This window comes from Panonychus citri, unplaced genomic scaffold (genome assembly GCF_014898815.1).
Source record: "Panonychus citri isolate SS breed McGregor unplaced genomic scaffold, ASM1489881v1 Contig00102, whole genome shotgun sequence".
Taxonomy (NCBI): Eukaryota; Metazoa; Arthropoda; class Arachnida; order Trombidiformes; family Tetranychidae; genus Panonychus; species Panonychus citri.
Window position 1 is genome coordinate 953 of NW_026515507.1, and position 23,145 is coordinate 24,097.

At 31.2% G+C, this 23,145-nt stretch overlaps 3 protein-coding genes and 1 pseudogene across 3 annotated transcripts; 2 read left to right on the forward strand and 2 right to left on the reverse strand.

Moving 5' to 3' along the window:
* The first annotated feature begins 325 nt into the window (after positions 1 to 325).
* Positions 326 to 2,416, forward strand: LOC128388821 (uncharacterized). Its single transcript, XM_053348282.1, has 2 exons — positions 326 to 1,137; positions 1,422 to 2,416. Exons 1-2 carry the CDS (start codon positions 399 to 401, stop codon positions 1,757 to 1,759), a joined length of 1,077 nt encoding a protein of 358 aa, XP_053204257.1. The 5' UTR covers positions 326 to 398; the 3' UTR covers positions 1,760 to 2,416.
* A 3,598-nt stretch (positions 2,417 to 6,014) lies between these two features.
* On the forward strand, positions 6,015 to 8,026 carry LOC128388770 (mucin-2-like). The gene has a single exon (XM_053348224.1). The coding sequence runs from the start codon at positions 6,570 to 6,572 to the stop codon at positions 7,815 to 7,817; it is 1,248 nt and encodes a 415-aa protein (XP_053204199.1). The 5' UTR covers positions 6,015 to 6,569; the 3' UTR covers positions 7,818 to 8,026.
* Positions 8,027 to 8,352: 326 nt separating this feature from the next.
* On the reverse strand, positions 8,353 to 16,139 carry LOC128388769 (putative uncharacterized protein DDB_G0286901). Its single transcript, XM_053348223.1, is given in 3 exon segments — positions 8,353 to 10,004; positions 12,602 to 13,693; positions 13,696 to 16,139. Coding segments are annotated over 3 exon segments (2,892 nt in total). The 5' UTR covers positions 14,642 to 16,139; the 3' UTR covers positions 8,353 to 9,150.
* Positions 16,140 to 20,436: 4,297 nt separating this feature from the next.
* On the reverse strand, positions 20,437 to 22,359 carry LOC128388774 (cysteine-rich hydrophobic domain-containing protein 2-like; annotated as a pseudogene).
* Positions 22,360 to 23,145: the final 786 nt, after the last annotated feature.

Sequence of the window (23,145 nt, forward strand, 5' to 3'; positions counted from 1 at the left end):
CAGGTAAAATTTTAATGATTCAAACTGACCATTGGTGATTAGATTGCTAATAATTAAACTTAATTGCCTCTTGATTATTCAATTAACTTAAACTCTATCAACACTAATCAACATTAATCTTGCTCTTCCTCTTCTTAATTTTCCCTCATCATTGATTTTCCTGTTTAACTTCCGATCTGATATTCTTCCCATCAATATATCCAATAATACTTGGAGAAGATGATTAACTAATTGTTCATGATTAATCATCAATATATGGCAACATATTTTCAAACAATCAACTAATACAAATGGAAATCTATACAACATGAAAACAAAGAAATAATTAAATCCAGTAGGATTAAATTCACATACACAGCGCAATTAAAAACATCTAAACATTAGAAACAATTAACTAAATGATTATGAATAAATGTACTTACAAATCTGTGATTAAAATGATTAAAATTGATCAACTTGTGTTAATTATTTTCTTAGTATTTTTTACCCAATTGATTAACTGTTTTCCCTCATCACCAACAGAATTGGAATCAATTCAATTCTGTCCACCAAATTGGAAGTTCATTAAATCAAGTTATAAGTGTATTTATTTTGATCGAACTCAAAAAGGAAATTTCGAGGAAAACGAAAAGTTCTGTAGGTCCGAAAATTTGAACAGTTCAATGTTGGTTATCGATTCATCCGATGAGTCGGAACAAGTGAACAAATTGATTAGAGACTCATCGATCAGCCGATGTTGGCTTGGTGGTAAAACTATTCAGTCCCATGGAGGAGGAAAACAGGCCAATGTTACAATTGTATGGTCACCAAGAAAGATGACCAATTACACTAATTGGGCACCAAAATCACCTAATTGTTTATCATCACCATTTTGTTGTGTTACGATCAATTCCAGATCATGGTGGACTGATATTAATTGTCAAGCAAATGCCGTCATGATTTGTGAAAAAAGTGCCATCAAATCAACTCGAAGTGAAATCGTTTCATATTTTACTCAATTGTTGCAACAAATTGATTCATCTAATTACAGTGAGATAATTAATTCAAATTTAACTGAAATTGTCCCGAAAACTGCTGAATACGATTCATCATCATCTCCATTCAATTCAATGGTTTTAATTGCTGAAATTCAACAAAGTGAGTATTCAACCAGAATCAATAATTTAGATTCATTTATTTACCATGACATTGATAACTTTTAGTCCATAACCTTTAGTTGACAATTAACTGATGATGACTTAATTTCAACAATCAATCAATCATCACAATAATAATAATAGTTTTTTAATTGTCCAACTCTTAAAAAATTAGCCATGTAAATAGATTGGCAACAATTAAAACAACACTTTGAATCTTTTAATTATATTAAACAGCTACTGATTTGATTTGATTTTTTTTTCTTCTTTCTTGTAACAATTTAGAGCAATTGGAAATGATTAAATTCATAGTGTTTTTAATCAATGATCTTAACAATTTAATCCAATCCCGAAATCAAGATGAACCAATCAATTCAACTACTGATTCAATCATATCCCAACTAAACGATCAACTTAAACAATCAATTTTTGGTACAGAGATTTGGTTGATTGTAGCTGTAATTGGTTTAACAGTAATTGTGATAATAATCGTGTTGATTAAGATAATTAAATGTTATCACAATCGATCAGCCAAAAAACGTAGACCTGAACAACTTTTGCCCAACTCAGTCCAATGGCCCTGTCATCAAAATGATTCAGCTTATGGATTTCAATTAGATTAATTAAAAATATCAACAAAATAAAGATACAAATCAACAATTATCCATTAATATTATCTCAACATTGGAGATGCTTTTAGCTTATTAAAGATAAATATTAATAGCGACAAATAATGAGTCTAATTGTTGAGATGTTTAATCGTAACAATTAATTGTAATTTAACACGAATCTTGTTTAGCATCAAAAGAAGCAGAAAAAACAATAGAGAGAGAGAGAGAGAGAGAGAGAGAGAGAGAGATTGTCAATATTGAGAGAGACTTTGTTTGCGTTTTCCAAATAATAGAATTGCAATTGATTCCAAAGAAAATAAATTGTTACAATTAAGGAAATAATAATCATCAGCGTCATCTGATTAATCATCCGCATCATTATCATGATAATAACTAATAAAAACCACCGATTGAGATGAACCAAATCAACTGGATGAACCCAATGGATGATAATTAATTTAAATATTAATTTACTGATTGGGTGGAGCAATTTACTTATCTCTCTCTCTCTCTCTCTCTCTCTCTCTCTCTCTCTCTTTCTCTCTCAATGTATTTAATTATTACCATGATAATAATAAGAAATATATGATAATTAAAATGCTACTGAATAAATTGTAATTCATTTGTAATCCAAATAAAAATGAATATTTGAAAAAAAGGGATAATCAACAATGAGAAATGTTAATCTACATGACAATTAGTTTAATAATGAGTTATTGTCATTACAATTAACTTAATCGATTAGAATTTCTTTCTGTGTTTATAATACATGTTGATTCATTTGATGATAATACACGGGAAAAGTAAAATTGATTTAATTGTGTTTCCATATTTACGTTTATCCTCCTAATGGTTTAAAAAGGAAATGATCACAATCAATGATTCTATGATTATGATTGTTGATTTAATCAACTTTTATAATCAATTGATTTTATAGTAAATCATTTCACCAACGGTTAAAATCAGTAAAAAAGACAATATTAACAATTTAAATTTCTTTACATTTCAATTGATCAGTTAATTGTTTTCTCAGTGTTGATATTTTTTCCTTAACTTTGTGAACATTTAAATTTTCATGAGATGATGATGCCAGTTAATAGAGTGAGACTCGAGGATAAGGATGATGATGATAAAGAAAGAAAGTTAAAGATGAGGAAGATAAATGATGATGATGATGATGATGAGGGAGAGCTGAGGGCAGATGGATTAACCAACATATGGATATTTGAATTAAATACCTTGCATCATATTAGTGATATAAGTGGTTGGTAGTTGGATAATCATGATTAAATCAACATTGGTATTAACAATCAGGAAAATTGTGATAACAATCAGGACAAAATTGATTGTCAACAATCAAAATTGTTTATTGAGTGGTTACTTTAATCATTTGGGTTACCAGTTGAAACCAAAATCCGTTGGTAAAAAAAGTGTAATAATAATAATCATTGGATTAGCTTAATAATCAGTGAAACTATTTAGATTATCTCATATCTTAAATTTAGTTAATCGTATTGAGCAATTAAATTTGTATTATTATTGATCCTTGTTCAAGTCACAATTTAGTTTAATTGTAGTATCAACTACAATTAGTAAGGATAAATTGTTGTTGATTTGAATACTTTCACTTAGATAATCACAAATTCAAGTATCATGACTTTTCATTGATAAATTGTCGTTATGGTTGATTGTTGCTGGTGAAATTGTTTCAGCTAAATTGTTATTTTAACTGTTACTTTGTCAACAATTTAATGTTGATATTATATCATATCTATATGGGAAAATATATACATATGATAATGATGATAAATGATGATAGGATGATAAAAAAATCCTCTGTAAATATTTATAAGGTATCGAGACTTTAACTGGGAGTTATTATTATTATATTACTTTTAAATTTAATCTCAACGCTTAAATTGTTGTAACAATTATGCTTGAAGCGATTGATTCAATTAAACTGTTACAAATAATTAGACAGTTAATAAATCAACAGGTTAATCAAAATTGAATCAACAAATCAATCATGAAATGATTATAAATATGATATTACAATTTATTTCATCAGGGAAACAATTAGTTGATTGATTGAGTTTAAAATTGATGATTAAATCTTGTGAAATATATATTATAGTAAATGTTAATTGTTTGTCCTCTAGTTTATGATAAATTATTGTAAATTAATAAACAATTAATAGGATAGAATCAAGAAAATACTTATAATTCATATTGACGATTGAATAATTTAAAAAATGAAAACAAAGGTAAAAATGTGAAAATATTGATTACATGTGATTATATTTCATTATTATACTTTCTGAATAGCAATTTATGTTATCTAGATGATGGTTTAATGATGATGATGATGATGATTGTGAATGAATTGTTTGCAAAATTTTTTGCGTAATTTTCATACCCACCCCACCCACTTTCACCCACCCAGAGTATTTTATATTAAATATAATGTGAATTATGTGAACATGTAGTAATAATATCAATCGATAATAATAGTTTTTTCCTTTTTTCCAAAGAGAGAATTTTTTTTCTCTTCATCTTCTGGACAGGTAACCCAATGATAAAAGAAATACAGAGAGAGAGAGAGAGAGAGAGAGAGAGAAAGAGAGAGAGAGTAGATGATGATGAAAAGTGAGATAGAGTAGCAGGTAAACACGCGATGTTATCATTGATTCTTAATAAGTTCTAGTGAATAGTAAACATAAACTCACGGAGATATTATTATCTTTATTATTATTTTGAAGGAGCTTGAGGGAGGAAGGTGAGTGATATCATTGTAGACAGAGTGGGAAATTGTGAGTGAGCTAGAGAGAGAGAGAGGGAGGGAGAGACAATTGTGACATCGCATTTATATAATAATAATAGTTTATGATGATAATAACCATAGGTAAAGGTATGAGGCTTAACGGTAAATGATATTGATCCGTTTCCATTGTATTCCTTTGGCTGTTTTATCTTAATGGTTAATGATTAACAGTTATAATTGTTAATGTTTCACAAATCACAAATTACTTTTATCAATATTCATTAATTGTTATCATTATCTTTCGGGTGTTGATTGATTGGAAATGTTCATCATGATTAAATTTGATTTCTTAATACATGTAAAGATATTAATTGATCTTGGAAATTGTTGAACAACAATAATTCAATGTTACCTTTCATTTGATTGTTTTAATGACTTTCTCAACAATTTAACCCTTTATATTGCATTTGTATCGATTGATAAATGATTAGTTAATCAAGTGAAACAATTTTAATCACTTTAAATTGTTAACTATTATTTTAATATGAAAATTTGTCAGATTTTCATTTTTTTTTTTCATTTTCTCTCAATCGATTTTAACTGTTTTCCTTTTCCTTGTACTCGATTTTTTGACAATATTTTGATTGTATTGATGACAATTTGTTGAGCAATACTGATTGTCATTAATAGAGAGCATGATTTAGTTTCAATTGTAAGTGAATTTAAATTGTTATCTTTCACAATTCTCACTCTATTTTTGTTTACTCTTTGCCTATGGTCATGGCAACGGCGGAAAAGTTTTCGCAAGGATCAAGACAAATTTAATGTTACCTTTTTTTATTTAGTCTATAACATTTTTCTTACTTTTTCAAAATATATCACCACAATTAACAGTTAATTAGACCAATTTAATCTCAAGTGATTAACACCTTATCCATAAATGATTGTGATCAATAGGAAATCAATCTAATCCTTATGAGTGATAATCAACAATCATCACGACTTTTGTTTCACAATTTTCGTTAAATTTTCTTACACTCCCACACTTACATGTTAATCCCAACAACAATTGGATAATAATTAATCAGGTAAGGAGATTAACTAATCCTGTTTCTTTCTCCCTCTGTCTCTGTCTCTGTCTCTCTCTCTCTCTCTCTCTCTCTCTCTCTCTCTCTCTCTCTCTCTCTCTCTCTCTCTCTAGTTTAAGAGCAATTAATTAGTTATACAGTTTAGTATCTAATTAGAATATTAATTAGTTGTAAATGTGATAATTTTTTGTCTTCCATGTTATGATATTCGTATGTGTGTTTTGTTACCTTGAATATTCAAAATAAATTCAACGGTCGTGGTAATGACCTCACTCTATGTTAGAGATCGACCGTTAAAAAGGGAGAAAGTAACAGTCAGAGAGAGAGAGAGAGAGAGAGAAAATGATGATAGGAAGATAAAGAAAGAGAGGGTAGAAAGAGAAGATAAACTGGAAGATGAAAAGAAAGTGAGTATTAAGCAGATGCATTGGAAGCAGAAAAAGGTTGAGACATATGGATTTACGCTTAGATATCGAGAGATTGAGTTACCGTTGGAAAAGCAGTTTCCATTGAGAATCCATTTGGTTTTCTTTATAAATGTATTTTCGTATTTGAATCTGTTAACAATTCTGATTATTCTGTATGGTTAATAAACCGCCACCATGTTGATTCATTAATTCTGTGCAATAATATGTCTCTCTTTCTCTCTCTCTATTTGTATCTCTTTCTTTTTATTTAACTTAATTGTATTCCAATGAACAACAATCAATGGTAAATGTTACCAAGTGAGGAAGAAGAAACAAAAAACTTCTCATCGAAAGTTAATCATTCAAAGGATCATCACAATTTCTAGTCGACAAAACTTTGATTCTGTTTCTGGTGATTAGTTTTCGAGGATGGGATTATCTTTAATTGGTCATCTTTTATCATCATCTTAATCCAGTTTCAAACTTTCTTTAAGTCTTCAAACTTGCAACAGAATTAAGGATATTCGAGTTGTTATTTTATTGTTATTTTATCGCAAAGTGAGGCCATGGTTATGTTAACCGATGAAGCTTTAGCTGAATTGGCAAAGATTGAAAATAAGATCGGCGATTATATTTGTCGACTTTGCTGCCAGAAATTTGAAAACGCCTTCAGTTTGGCCTTACATCGTTGTAGTAAAATAGTTCATGTTGTTCATCGTTGTCCCGAATGTGCCAAGGTGTTTAATTGTCCAGCCAATTTAGCATCACATCGCCGTTGGCATAAGCCCCGTTCATCTTTAGGTGACCTGAAGGAGACACTCGGTAAAGAAGAAGGTGAAATTGATGATGAGGATGAGGATGAAGATGAAGGTGATTTCATTGAAATCGAAGGTGAAGAAAGTACCAGTGGACAGACAATGGTCAATTCGCCGATATCCAATGGTAGTATTTCACCTTTGTCCCAATCGTTTGTTCAAACTAACCGATCTCGACCTCCGCCTTCATCATCACCTCCACCTCTTAAAAGGACAAAAACTGTTTGTGTAACTGGAACGGTGAAAATTGATTCACAAGAAACATCTTCAATCAATCCAATCGAATTGTCAACAATTAACTCACAATTACCAATTCCATTGATTTCCAAATGTTCAATCAAATTTCCATCAATTAGATCACCAATTAAATCACCGATAAGATCACCATATAAGCCATCGCCGTTGTGTTCATTATCGCATCAACCACCAACACCACCGCTTAAATTACCTCGACCTTCACATGGACCTTCACCTACGATTTCAACTAAATATCCATTAATCAGAAACTCTGCCAACATTTTGCTAAATTGTGAACCAACAATTGGACCAACAACAACAACTGAATCAGAATTACCTTTAGCATTGACCTCACCAACAACACCAACTTCACCTACATCTCCCTCAGTACCAGTATCATCTTCATCTTCATCCTCATCCACATCATCTTCACCTCCACCCCAAGGACCAAAAACATCAACTAAATCAAGACCAATTATGGAAACAATAGAATCATCATCATCATCATCTTCATCATCTTCTAGTCCATCACCACAACCACCACCACCTTCATCAACACAGCAACAAATGAATACGCCAACAACACCACCACCCACTCCACCTCCACACCAACAGCAAAATCAACAACAATCATCATCATCATCAACAACAATTATCGGTGAAATGACAACAATGACCAAAGATCCTCTATTTGGTTGGACATATTATCCGAAAAAGTTTCGTCGACAAGCTTACATGAGGATTAAACATTGTTGTCCTTAAATTAATCACGATCAACAATTTGAAACAATTAATCAACAAAAAGAAATCAACAATTAACCAGCAAACCAAATAAGCAATTGACAAAAAAATCAATCAACATTAATCGCTCATTCTAGTCCAATTGAATTCCTAGTCCATTTATATTAATAACAAGAAATTAAGAAAAAGAGGAAAATTAAATGTTCATCTATTCAGAGAGAGAAATTAAATTTAATTGTATTTGCCAATAATTAACTGATTTCCATCCAAATCAACTAAGTCAATCAATCAACAATCTAATCCATCCTTTCTTAATTATAACAATCTAATTATTTTAAATGTTCTTAATGATTGTGATTAACTATTTCAATCATATTATTATATCAAATCAACAATCTTGTCAATGTAAAACCCAAACAATTACCCTGATCATTTAATAATTGATTACAATTAATCAATAATTTAACCAATCAATTCCGTCTATTAAATATGAAAGATTATTGTAATTTTTGGGACAATCAATTTTTGAATAAAAAATTTAACTTCAATCAATTTTAATTTAGTTTGATCAGAAATCATTTGCAATAAAATTAATTTCATCATCTATTGATCAATTTTAAACAAATACAATCAATTTGATCAATATTAAAGTTGATTAACTGATTATGATGAAGGTGATGATGAAGATGATGGGTAATGATGAGTCTCTAATTGAGAAAATTAAACAAAATATAAATCCAACAATTAACAAAATGTGATTAGTAAACAACAATTAGCAAAAGAGATAAAAAAAAATGAGAGCTGATTAAGAGCAGAAAAAAGTTAATTGTGATGATTGATTTGATTTGATTCCTTTGATTGTGCAGCTTATCACGATTTTGGTTTTCTTTTATCAGAAATATGATTTAAATTATTAATCCATGTTAATCAATTAATCCTTAATTCCCCTTTTTCTGATTGATCAGTAACAATTAGATTAAGTTGAGAAGCAAAAAAGTTACAAATGATGATTGGGATGAAGATGAATGAACAAAAAGTGATGAGTATAAAATTTATATGGATTAAGATTAACAATTAACCAATAATTTACAATTAGAAAAAAATAATTATCATGAAGATGATGAAATTGGTGGTGATGATGAAATTGTAATGATTAAATCAATCGATAAAATTGATAATTAACTAATCAATGTTTGTGCGTTAAAAAAAAAGGTAAGGCAGTTTAATAATAATAATTAAAAAGATGATGATGATGATGATGAGATGATTGAATGAAATTAAATTTCTAGAATTGATTGTTGGCCCGGATGATGAATTGTTGTAATAATAATAATGATGATGATGATATTTAAGATTAACATTGATTGATAGCCGCTGCTGCGGCTGCGGCGGCGGCTGCTGCTGCTGCCTGAGCAGCCATGGCCTCAGGGTGTTTCGTCCTCTTGTGTTTTGAAAGGTCACCAGGCCATTTGAATATTTTTGGACACATATTACAGGGATGTCGTTCATTAAGATGAACAGAGCGATAATGAAGCTTAAGTACATCGGGTCGGACAAAGACTTTGTGACATTCGGGACACGGGCTAATGTCTTGAGCTTTGTTTCCTTTTCGTGGTCTTCCGGGTCCTCGAGGTTGCAAGAAATCGGGTGTGGCTAAAGGTGTTGAAGATCCACCATTTGAGTGACCATTGTTACCAATAGAATTGTTATTCAGTGTTGATGTTGTTGTCGTTGTTGTTGTTGAGTTTGTGGTTGTGCTATTAATCCTGTTATTGTTGAGTGGGGATGAAGATGAAGATGATGCCGATGAAGATGAGGAAAAGGGTAATGGGATAGCGTTACTTGGAGCCATCAGGCCAGGATGATGACCCATTGCAGCGGCAAGTGACATGTTATTATGATTAGAGACTAACATTGCTAATGAGCGATTCTGAGCTGCCAGGGAAGCCACTGAATTAGCATGATGGTTACGAATATTTTTATCAGAAGGATGATAATCATCCATGAAACTTTCCTGATCATCTGAATGATTATCACCATTGGTTATCTGTTTACCATTAAATGGAGCCATTGATTGTAATTGCTCATAGAATTCAATTAATTTGGCTTCTTGAGAATCGTGATGAAATGATTGTTGAGATAATTGATAAAGATGTTGACGTTGTAATTGTTGTAATCGAAGTTGTTGTTGTCGTTGGAAGATTAAATCTAAATTTAATCCAAATAGATTAACATTAAAGATGATGAAGAAGAAGAAGAAAAAAATCAAACATCAAATGCGAAAATTAAACAATCAAAGTCAATTGAGATTCCATTTGAAATGGGTGAGAGAGAGTTAATCCATTCAGATGATGATGATGATGGTTAACATGATGATTATGATACCAGATGGATAATTCCAAACATGATGATGATGGATTAAGAAGATTAGGAAACAAAAGAAGAGAGAAAATTATTATTAGAAAAGTATAATAAAAAGTTAATTCGTAATAAAATACAAGATGAGAAAAGATTACGATTGAAAGAAAGAGTGAATTAAACTACAATTAACCAGCAGGGTGGATTAACAATCATTCATAACCTTAAACGATTAATGAATCAACCCAATTGAAGGTTGGAAAATGGGTCAACAGAGTGACCACAAAGTTTTTCTGGTTTTCTTATTATTATTTTCGGGCCTCATTCGTTATTCCGTTTAAAGTGTTTACCATGAGAAGAAAAAAAATTTCATGATAGAAAGAGAGAAAAGAATTGACTTTCTTTCTTTCTTTCTTTCTTTCTTTCTTTTCTCTTTCTCTCTCATCTTCATCTTCTTTCTGGTCAGTAGGAAACTAGGACATGATGATGATGATGATGATGAAAAATTCTGGTTTCACCTGAACATCAAATTGATACATAACCAGTTGATTATCTCAACCATTAAAAGTCAATTCAGTTTCATTTTAGCATAATTTTCATTTTGTTCATAATCTGATTGGTTAAACTGATCATCAGAACTTTTCCCCTGGGTCACAGTTTAATCAAATTATCATCATGAAGAAATAAATTTCAGCTCAATTATATTTTATGGCTTTTGGAATAATTTAAATTCACTTGACCAAATTAACCAAAATATCAATCAATTATATGGATAATATTTTAATCAATAATCAACAAAACTGACCATCAATTTGAGAGATGAAAACTTTTCTCATCTTAAAATCATTAAATCTTAATGATTATCATGTTCTAGATGATGAATATCATGTTAGTCAAATTAATGAATATCCAATTGAATATAAACAGAAAATATCTTTACTATTATATTAGAATTGAGATGAGAGAGAAAAGTTTCAAAAGAAATCACGATCATGAGAGATAAACGATAAACGAACTGAACAACTTTCCAAAAGTTTTCTTTCATCTTTTCTTAATAATTCTGAGTGAAAAATGAACAATGAATCGTATAGATACAGAAGAGAGAAAGATAATAATAAGATGAAGAGAGAGAGAGAGAGAAAGAAAAAAAACTCAGAAATTAAGAATCAGAATTAAATTGTAATCAGATTAACGTGTAACCCAGAAAAATAAAAAAATCCTAAAATTGGTTAACATAAATAACAATAGAAAACATGATTTACATTGTTGTTAACCTTGCGATTAAAGTGCTTGTCACCTAAATGAACAAATTTTTACTCTGGACGATGACCTTCGACCTAAATCAATTGATTGTCATGTGATTAACCTTCTAACCATTGTTATCAAGGTTTAATTGTTTCCACGAAGAAAAAAAAAATTAATCAACAACAAATCAAGAATCAAATCTCTTACCTAATAATATGAAACTTTCACAAATCTCTCATTGTACTTGTTTCAATTACTCTTGATATTAGATAACTGAATCTTAGATTGTTTTTTATTTTCATTCAATTCTTTTTTTTTCTTCCATTTTTTCAGCTTCTTTTTTAAATCACACACATTAAACAACAATCAAGGTAATTGATTATCGTTGATTAACTCTAATCATGTCTACATTTATATATATAAATTTCTTAATCAAGAATAAGAATAAAAAGGTACAGTTAACTCACAGTTGAGAGATCACAAGAAAATATTAGTAAACATGTTGATAGGGTTTTCCCTTTGAGAATTGAAATTAACTCATAATTTCTTATTACAATTAACTTGATTGCTAATTAATTCATAATAATAAGTTTCCAAGAGATAATTTCGTTTCCTATTTTCTTAGGTAAAACTTTTTAAAGGTGACAGGTAAATAGTTATGATAATAATAATATTCAATGTCCTGAGAATGAACAAAAAAAAAAGGATAAGATTCAAGTTAAATTGTCAAGATTAACCTTGATTACAGGAAATACACAATCTAATTAGTTTGAGATTTGTATTCAATGTCTCTCACCAGATTGAACAATTTAATCTAGAGCAATTCATTGAAAACAGTAATCAAAATTATCGCCAATAGAAATTAAAAATTCAGGTTAACTGATTAAATTAACATGATGATGGATGATGAAAACTTGAAGCACCAAAGATATAATAAAGAGAAACCGATAAACCAAAAACAAACTGATTAAAAATTGGGAACACAAGACAATCAATAATTCATCAACAATCTACCTGAAGATTAACCAGAATCGGATTGAAAAGATGAGAGAAACGGATTAACTGTGGAAATCAAACTGATCACCTTTTGGGTTAATCTTTGTCCAATTTATCAGAGAGAAACCCTAATGATCATAATTGATAATTTATCTTTTCCTCATCAATTTTGATGTTTCATTGATTAAATTGTCACTTTAACTCACCTTTTGCTATGTCAACCTCATAATCTTCATTATCACCGTTAATCTCATCGCTCATGTAACCATCCATATCTTCAACCGAGGTATTGATTACTATTGGCTCTTCATCCATATCATCATCTCGTTTATTGTTTTCCTCATCATCGTTATCCTCATCACTTTGATTACCATTCTGGTTGAACCTTTTTCTTGAACTGTTAATGTTATTCATCATGTTATTTCCTGTTGATCCTTCACCATTCCGGTGATCATCATCATCGTCAATATCTTCATCAGCCTCTTCATCACCTCTCTCAGTATCACCATCATCGTTATTATTATTAGAATTATTATTATTATTATTTTCCTCTCCACCAGCATTCAAATCTTTCATATTATCATCACGATCTCCATTATGATTACGATCAATTTCCTCATCATCTTCCCCTGATCCACCATTCGCTTCAATTGTTAATTGTAACGGTTTATCTTCATCATCCGATTGATTATCATCGGCTTCATCTCGACGCGATTCTTGATTCCTATTGGTAACATTACCTTTTTTACTCTCATCATTTCCATCATGACCCTCAGAACGGACATCCTCACCATCTTCCCTTTCAATCTTATCATCATTTACATTGGTTCTCATGTCTTCAGGTTTATCATCATCATCAACTTTAATCTCTTCTGATGATTGACATTCAATCTTTACTTTTAATCCAGATTCGGGTGTTGATGATTCTTTTGGACTTGATGCTCTTTTCGATGCCTCGGAAACTCCTGAAACTGTCGGGGAATCACATGAACGTGAAGGTGAACCCTTGGATCCATGGGATGAGATTGATGAACAAGAACCAGGTACCAATGATAAAGGTTGAGATTGTTGTTGTTGTTGTGGTGATGAAGTTGATGAATTTCTGAGTAATTGTTGTTGTAAAATTTGTTGTTTCATTTGAGCTTGAATTTGTTGGGATCGTAACTTTTGCGACTTTAATTGGCGCTGTTGATGCTTTTGGGCCAGAAATTGTTCAACTGTCATGTTTCGTGATTTTAACTGTTGATTCAATGTTGCATGAAGTATTTCTCGTGACGTTGAATAACCAGATAAATTGAACTGAATCTTGCTGGTGATGACAGTGCATTCCTAATCGATTCAGCTGAAGACAAATTTAAACCATGGTGAGTATAATCACCATTGGAATTACCCAAATTAAGCCTATCCGAATAATTTGATGAACATCCATTGGAATTACCATCAACCGTAATCCGTGATTTTTTCATTACATGGGAATCAATACCATTTGAGAAAAGAGATGAAGATATTAACGATTCAGTTGATGATCGTTTCCATCCAGATGAAGATGATATTGAAGATGAACCATTTGTTGATAGATTTAGTGATCCCATAGGATGACCAGAGGTCAACGAAGCAAGGATACTATGGGTTGATGTGGAATTGGGTGAATTTGAAACAGGTAAAGAGGATGAGTGTTGCTGATATGAAGATGATCCTGATGAGGAAGATGAAGATTTAGCATCTCCATCACCATGAGAATTATTATTATTATTATTGTTATTGTGGTGAGACGATGATCCAAATCCATTTGCGGCCATAACTGCGGCAACACCAGAAGATTGTAAACTAGATGATTCCACTTTTAGGTCAGATAATCCGCTTACTTCGAGGGCTCGAGCTGCATGTAAAATGGCTGAAAGTTTATCTCGAGAAACTGAAACTTCACCTTTGTAAATAAATTCAACAATCGCCCTTAATTCACTTAGGGCTAAATCTTTAATCACAATTACCGGATATTGGCATGGATTATTTGAAAAGGGTTGTGCTTCAAAAATGGCCTTAAAATAGGGTGAAAATGTTGATAAAATAACACGATGAGCACGGATAGTTTGACCTCCGTTGCAGATCAATGTTACATCGGTCATTGATTCAGTTTTGAGTAACTTTGAAAAGCCTGAGACAATTTCATCGGAATGATTAACCCGACGAAGTCTTAATGGTTTACTCATTGATGGTGTTGATGAAGATGCTGATGATCCTAACATGGTGATGATAAGGATGATTAGCTAACAATTAACTGTAACAATTTACTGTTACTATGAAGAAAATTTTGTTTACAAACAAAGTAACTTGAACAGTTAAAACAAAAGTAACAATTTAACTCTACGAATGAAAAAAAAGGGAAGACAATTGGTAATCGATTGTGTATTTGATTGTTAATTGTTGACAGTTTGATTGAGATTTGATCGGTTATTGGCACAATTAAGATGAAACAAAGTCCATTGGGAAATTAATATTCGAGGTGAATTCAAGTTTAACATTGATGGTTAACGAAAAACTTTTTCAGCGAAAACAATTTACTCCAAATTGTTCACATCGATAAAAATATAAATGAGATGATCACTTGGATATATTAACGGTAATTTGTTGAACAGTTGATTATCATGATGATGATCACAATTTACAGGAAAAAAAAAGTTCAAAGTAAAAGATGAAAAACTTATAATAAATGATGAAAATTGAACTTTAATCAACGTAAATGATTAAATGACTACGGTAATAAGTAAGTAGCACAAAATGAAACTAATCTCAATCTTTCATCTCTCTCTCTCTCCCTTGTCTCCCACTCTTAATCTTGTTGAACTGACTCACTAAAATTTACTTTCTTTCTCACCTTGCCACAGGTCTTAAGAAATTTGGTGAAAACTGAATGGAAGAAGCTCCACTGAATGAAGATAAATGATGAAAGAGAGATGAAGATGATGTTAAGGTCAGAAACTATTCTGTCAAATGTCCTGGATTATTTTCTTTCTGGTACCGTTAGTTTGGCCTGTTAACCCTCAAGAACCGCCCTCGAGAAGGAGAGACCTGAGATGATAAAATAGGTTGTACCTTGAGAGAGAAAATAAAGTAAGTAAGAAAGAAAGAGAGAGAGAGAAAGAAAAAGCCAGAAGAGAATTGCCGATTTCGTCTCTTCTTTTCTTCTTCATACCAATAGTACCGTTATCTTTTCCTTCTCTTTCTTTTTCTCTTTCTATTCCATTGACAGTTAACTTTGGTTAAGAATGTAAAAGAGAGAGAGAGAAAGAGAAGACCTGAAAAGTAACTTGCTAACAAAAAGAAAGAGGAAGATAAGATGATGATGATGAGAGAGAGAGAGAGAGAGAGAGAAGGTAAAAGGTAACCTGGATAATAATGAAATGTGAACGTAGTAAGAGGCAGAAAAAGGGGTTGACTGTTGATTTCGTGTTTTATTTTGATTCTTGTTCTTGCAACGTTTTCCCGAAACAACAGCGAACCAGAAAAAATTATGCAAAATAACATTTTTGCCTAACGGTACCTAGTTACCTAATAATCCTTAAAAAAAGAGGAGGAGGCAAATAAACAGGTAACTTTAAATTGCTTGGAACGTAGGTTACGTCTTATCATTACCTCTCTCAATCTCGTTGCCTCCCATGAACAACCTCCCACTTACTTTGAATCTCTTTCTTCAGACACTTTGTTTACCTCTCTCTCTCTCTCTCTCATCATCACAATGATGCTCTCTCTCTCTCTCTCTCTCTCTCACTCACTCTCTTATCCCTTCAAGGTACCTGTAAGGCAACTTTACCTCTTTACCGAAGGGCTTCAATTGGCTTACCTCTTTTGCGCAATTTTTTATATGCACTTATCTTTCCTCTCTCGCTCCCTCTCTCTCTCTCGTCATCATCTTACCTGTTGATTATTCTCTCTCTCTCTTAATCTTATCCTTATCTTTCTTTCTTTTACTTTCTTTTTCTTGTTTTTTTTCTACTCCTTTTGCGAATGACCCACTCCACCGATGAATGAGTTCTAAAGTATGTTTGTCCTAAATTCTTCTTCTTCTTCTTCACAGGTTTTTGTGTAATTTCTCTCTCATTCTTTTCATGAAGAAGATAAAAATGATGATGATGAGAGTGGGAAAAGAATGAGATATTCTTTTTGTTTGTTGTTATTCTTTTTTTTGTTGATGTATTCATTTTCTTTTCTTTCAGATGGACGCATGATAAATATGAAAACTTTGTTAGTTCAATCAAAGAGGTTACTCAGTTTTCTCTTGAATTGAGATTGAGAAAAATGAACGACAATAAGAAGAAGAAAAAAAAGAACTTGTTCTCTCTGCTGAATACTCTCAACTCTTTAATTCTTATTCCATTCAATACCATTATTATCTCACCATGAATTTCCACCACCTCTCGATTTCCCTCCTTCTACAATAATTAGATAATCATATCATGTTTTATTTTCCTTTTTCTCTCCTTTTATAGTTTTTCATGATTCGTTGGATCTCAAGAATCAGGCGAATCCTCTGCTGGAGCGAAGACCTAATTTAAGTCTAATTCCATCTTGGAAAGAAAGAAAGAAAAAGAGAGAGAGAGAGACGATTAAAAGGAAAGGTAGAAAAGAGAAGATTAAAGAAGATAAGATGATGATGATGATGGCGAAGAAAATAACAATCGCTCGAGGCTTCACTATTAGAAAATGATCATTTTCGTTCCTACGATGTAACCATTTCTTTTTTCCCCAACTGCCTTTAAGCTTCAGAATATTAGATAATTTACTCAGTCAGTTACTTCCATTATCATCATCATCACCTCTCACTCTTGCTCTCTTCATACATATAATTTGCTCCTTCCCTGATTTTTTTTTTCTCTCTCCACCATCATGATCATACTTGTAACCTGAAACAAGAAAATTTGTTCAGAAAGTCTCGAATCATTAAGTATCTCTTTCTTTCTCATTTTCTATCAACAATAATCTTAACTGTTTTTCTCTCTCTTTTTTTCTTCTTCTTCTTTCTCTTCTCATTCTCTCTCTCTCTCTCTCTCTCTATTACTAATCACTTTGCTCCCTTTTTATCATGATAATAATCACACTCACACACAAACTTTAATCCACCTTCGTCAGTTTTTACCCACTCTCCTTCTCATCGAAAAATCTTCAATTCGTCTTCTCGATTAACCCATTTTCATGGAGAGAGAGAGAGAGAGAGAGAGAGACTGGAAAAAAGAGATAATCATATTTCATAAACTAAGGAAAATAATATAAGATGAATAAAAAGCGAGAAAAAGTTCTGATTCTGATTGAGGCGAAAACTATTTTCACTTGATTCGAGAAACTAACGGTTAACAAATTATTACCTTTTCCAAATAAGTTGCTGCCTATTCGGAGAGTTTATCATTCAGGGGCCTGTGCCCTAAATAACCTGATAATTTTTAATTCTTTTCCCGCCTTTGGCTAATTGTTTGACCCATAAAAATGATCAACATGCTAATTTAATATTAAGCAGGTGAATTAAGAGACACGAGAGAAAGAGAGTAACAAACCAAACGAAAGGTAAATTAATGGTAAAAAAAAGGAAAATGATTAACTTTTAAAAGTGATCATTATAATTTAACTACGAAGATTAAATTTCGTACAAAAGTAAAATCAAATTCCCGTTAACGTAGGTCGTTGACAACGATAACGACACAATTAATGATTAAACTTTTTTTTTCGTTTAAAAAGTTTTGTCTCTCAACGAACCTTAATGTTTATGCTTCTTTACCATTTTAATTTTCTAATCGTAATAATAATCGTTAGTTGATGATGATGATAATTTAATTTCGTTATTTGTGGAAAAACTTTTCTCAATTAATTAATTTGTTTCTCTTTCTTTTCTTTCTCCAGGTAATAGAAGAAAAAGGTTTTCTCTCTCTCTCTCTCTCTCTCTCTTTCTCTCTTCGCTTCGACAACGATTTAAAGTTAATTGATAAAATAGAAAATCTGATTCCATGCTGATGATGATTCTAATTACTCCTGAGATTTTGAGATAGATTATCAATAATTAATATTTGAACAAGAAGATCATACAAACTGTCAACATGAATTATAAGTTAATGCAGATTAATTGGCATAAAAATAGAAGCGTTTTTTTAAATTACCTAAATTGTTTACAATCAATTGCAGACCAGTAAACAAATAAACGGTATCAGAAAAACAACAACAACAACAATTGAGGCGAGTTTTTTAAATCGATTTGGCATCTTGACGGAAAGTTATCAAGTATTATATATATAAAATAATGACCTGACCCAATGAGATTGACGTACAGGGAGATAGACACACGTAAATTTTGTGTATATAATATTATGAGAAGATTGATCTACACCAAGGAAAATTTAAAGTAACTTGTCATCATCCTCATCATTTTTATCTTCATCTTGATCATCATTAACCATCATTAGTGATCATCTTCATCTTTTGACCTCAACGAGATTTCCAGATTTACCCAGATTCTGTTTCCATCTTAATCTTACCTTAAAATCTTTGAACTATTATATTAATTTTCTTCTATTTTATTAGGCCAACGTCACATCTCAACGAAAGATGATGATGATGATGATGATGATGGAAAGAAGAAAAGAAAAGAAAAGAAGATAGAAAAAAGAAGCAAAAAAAAGAGGCCAATCATTCTTGAATTACCTATTACCTTTTTCATCGGAATCCTGTTTCAATGAATGAACCCGTTGAACATCATGGAATCAAGATTTTCACTTCGTTATTAAACTCGTTTCTCTTTTTTTTCACTAACGAAATAATATATTTACTCAATATCTTTTATATTCTTGATTGTTATCATCATCTTCGCAACCATTATGGCAATAATAATAATATTAATAATGATTCTAAGCTACAATATTATATGTTTGACTTACATCTTCTTACCTGGTTTTCGTTATTTACTTCAAAGTTCAACTCTCACTCAATATCCTTAATCACCTGAGAACTGAGAGAGAAACTGAGTGTAAACAAGTGAATGAGTAACAGGTAAAGAAAGAAAGAGAGAAAGATGATGAAAAAGGAGTTGAACAGGTAAAAGAGAGAGAGAGAGAGAGAGAGAAGATGAAGAAACGGGCTTCAAGATCGCTGTTATATTGTGTGAGTGTATGCGTTTGATGTGTATGAACATGAACAATTTCAACAGTCCGTTAACTCGACCTAAAAACATAGATTCAGAATTGAGTGAGTCAAATCGAGAGAGAAGAGAGAGAGAGAGAGAGAGAGAAAGGTATGTGTTCACTCACACAGCACGTATAATAGGTGCTTTCTAAGAGAGCGACGATGATGACGAGGGAAAAGAAAGAAAAGGTTTAGCATTTGTAAGAGAAGAGAGAGAGAGAGAGAGAAATTCGAATAAGATATTTTCTTTTATTTTCTTCTCACTCTTTCATTCCCTTGACGTTTATCAATTGTACCGTACAATTGTTACTGTAATCAGTTGATTGTTATCATTAACTGAGCTCGAAGAAGAAAAAAAAAACAAAAAAATTACCTTAACCCAAAGTCGCAAATTTCAATTGTCGTTTACTAACTGTAAATGTGAATGACTTTTTCCCTTTAATTTCATACTAATTATCTCTCCATCTCTGTCATCCATTAAAAACTTAATTCATATTACAATTTAATTACCATACGAATTAAATTATATTTTATGAGTTGTAATTGTTGGTAATTCTAAAATACAGTCGAAACTTTTTCTTAACTAATTATTATTTTCAACTTTTTCTTTGCGCTGGTTTGTTTGTTTGCTCTGCGATTTTGATTATACACCAAATCGAAATATACTTTTGTTAACTTAATTGTCAACGATTATGATTGTTTCTTGATTTTTTTTCTCTCTCTCTCTTTTCAGGATAAAATAATAATCTACCTGTTGAATCTGTAATTAAGAGAGAGAGAGAGAAAATCGTTTTTTTTGTCTTCAACTAAGAGGATAATTATTAGACTGGAAATTAGTGTTATCATTTACTCAGTTTGAATCATGATTACTACGTATTGGTAAAACTTTGAATTGATTAACAATTCTGATGGTTGAAATATAAATATATTTAGTGTACAATTTTTATCAATGGATGATTGAATGATTTGGGAAATTAAAATGATTTGTGATTTAGATACAGTTGAAAATTAAGCTGATCTTTTGGATGAATACAACAGGTAAATATATAAATAGTATATATTTATATATACATGCGATGGCTTAAAGGCTCAAGCGAGGAAAAAAAAATTACCAATAAACAGCTAACGTTTTAAATGAATAAGCAAAAATTATCGATGGATTGTGAATTAATTAAATCAATTTTAAAGAGGTAAATCAGTGGCAATGAACCGAAGAAGAGGGAAGACGAAGAAAAAAAAATATAACGGTAAACAATATTTTCAGATGATGATGATGAAGATGATGATGGTGATGGTGATAGGGATGATGATGATGATGGAAACTCGTATTTTATCTTGCAATTTAAGATGGATTCCAGTTCCAAGTTTGCACCGAATGAACCATATTAATGATATATATATAAATACATCAATTCTATTGACATGGTCCGATACCTTGATTGATTGAAGGAGATGAAGAGGATGATTGAGATGATGAAATCAATGATGAGATCAAGTGCACAGCAAGAAGCTAGAAAAAGATAAAAAGGGAGAGAGAGAGAGAAAAAAGTTAGTGAGAAAATGAATGAATGAGAAATAATATAATGAAAAGATGATGATGACGAGAGAGAAAGAAAGAGAAAAGAACAATAAGAAGAAGAGAAAAAAAGTCAAACAGAAGCCATTTTGATTGTGGGTAGAATTTACTTTCTTTCTTCTCTTCTAACTACCTGAAGATCTTGATTTTTTTTAGAGGAAAGATTAAGGTTTAGGTTCATCGTGTTGATAATTTTCTATTCTCCTTGTTTAAGGAGAGAAGATTTTTTTTCTAAATTAACAATTACCTTTTTAGAAATTAAGTCAAATTAAGGTGAAAGGTAGGGAAAGCAAAACCTGTTGCTAGTCACATAATGTTGTTGGTGGTTTGTTGTTGTTGTTGTTGTTGTTGATTTCTTGCTGCTCTTGTGACTACTACTGGATGATTGTTGATGATGAGGGTCAAACGATGGTGAAAGAGAGATAGAGAGAGAGGAGAGATGTAGTTCAACAGGTAATATCTATCGATATACCGATGACTGGGAGAGGAAGAGAAAAAGTCAATCAATCGGGTAGATAAATATGATATTTAGGTAGAAATTCAATGATGAGAACGTAATCCATGAAAGAATTGTTATTGTGACATCTTTCTTTCCCAATTTCCAATTAAGGCCCAATTTGTGATATAATCGATTATTTTCACTGTACAATAGTTTCTCTAGAGCGCTTCTTGTTCGTTTGGATAGTGCAAGGGTAGGCCAAAGGAGAGAGCAACCAAATGAACAGCAACAGCATAAACATCCAACCAAAAGAAGACGAGCATTAATTGAATGGTGACTTTTCAATAGATTGTTAACTCGGTTAATGGTTCCTTCAAATTCTTCCCTTGAAACTTTACCAATTAAACTGGTTGGATATTCATTGGAGAATGTATTTGATAGGCCGAAAAGGGTCATATTACCGTTACCACGGATTGTTATCTGTTCCATAATTGGATAGTCAATGTCGGGCATTGAAATGATATCACTCTCATGGGAATGAGATTCATGGTGAGATTCAACTTCTTCAATAATATCATCAAATTGTTGTCTAAGTAAAAATGATGATGAACAGGGAACACTTTGTGCCATGGTTATTACACTTTTATCGATAAATACATAAAGAGTGAGGGAGAAACAGAGAGACTGGTTAGATTGGAGAGAAAATTATTAATTTAAGTAAAAATGAAACAATTTAATTCTCACACAGAGAAATAAATAAACAGAAATTGGGAAGAAAAATTAACAAAAGATAAAAATGTAAACAAAGAGATTGCGACAATAAAAAAGAAAGAGAAAAAGAAAGACCCAATTCTAGTTGTAAATCGAAACACTAGATGACACCACTTGTTCACTTTCTTTATTATTATTAACCCAAAGATTCAAAGAAACGAAGACATTTTGTAAGGTAACATAATTAATCTAATTAATTGATTTGACAATTTACCTTGGGACAATTTGATTGAATAAATTTGAATAAAGAATGGATCACAGATTGGTTTAGATCTTTGAAACAATTAAATTTAATATCGACAAAGAAAAAAAAAGAAAACGAAAGTAGTGAATAGTAGTGACACCTATTGGTCAACCCGAATAGTTATTAGTCTTTCGAAAATCTAATAATGAGTTCGAAAGTCACCAGATGGCAGCATTAAAGTCGAATTGGAAACTTGTCCCAAATTCGTGAAACTTTATCTTTTTTTTTGTCATTATTATTAAATTTTCGCTCTTTTTATATCGGTGGACATAAATATATATCAAATTCTATAAAAGAATCAATGGAAATGGAGATTTCAAGGGAATTAATGACTCTGGTTCATGGAAAAGTATATACACATAAAATAATTCTCGATAACAAGACTAATAATAATCAACCAAGAATAAATATATTCTCACATAATTAATCAGCAAATTCGATTTTTTCTCCTCCCTCCTCTCTCTCTCTCTCTCTCTCTCTCTTCCTTAATCTTTACCAATAATACTAATCATTAACACACCTTTAAATACCCACCCTTAACCTTAACATTTAACACTTT

What these genes read in the sequence shown, in the direction of transcription:
- LOC128388821 (XM_053348282.1), top strand. Translation starts at nt 399, where the DNA reads ATGATTATGAATAAATGTACTTACAAATCTGTGATTAAAATGATTAAA. An exon ending in AATTGCTGAAATTCAACAAA is followed by an intron (nt 1,138 to 1,421) that starts GTGAGTATTCAA and finishes GTAACAATTTAG; the next exon opens with AGCAATTGGAAATGATTAAA.
- LOC128388770 (XM_053348224.1), top strand. Translation starts at nt 6,570, where the DNA reads ATGGTTATGTTAACCGATGAAGCTTTAGCTGAATTGGCAAAGATTGAA.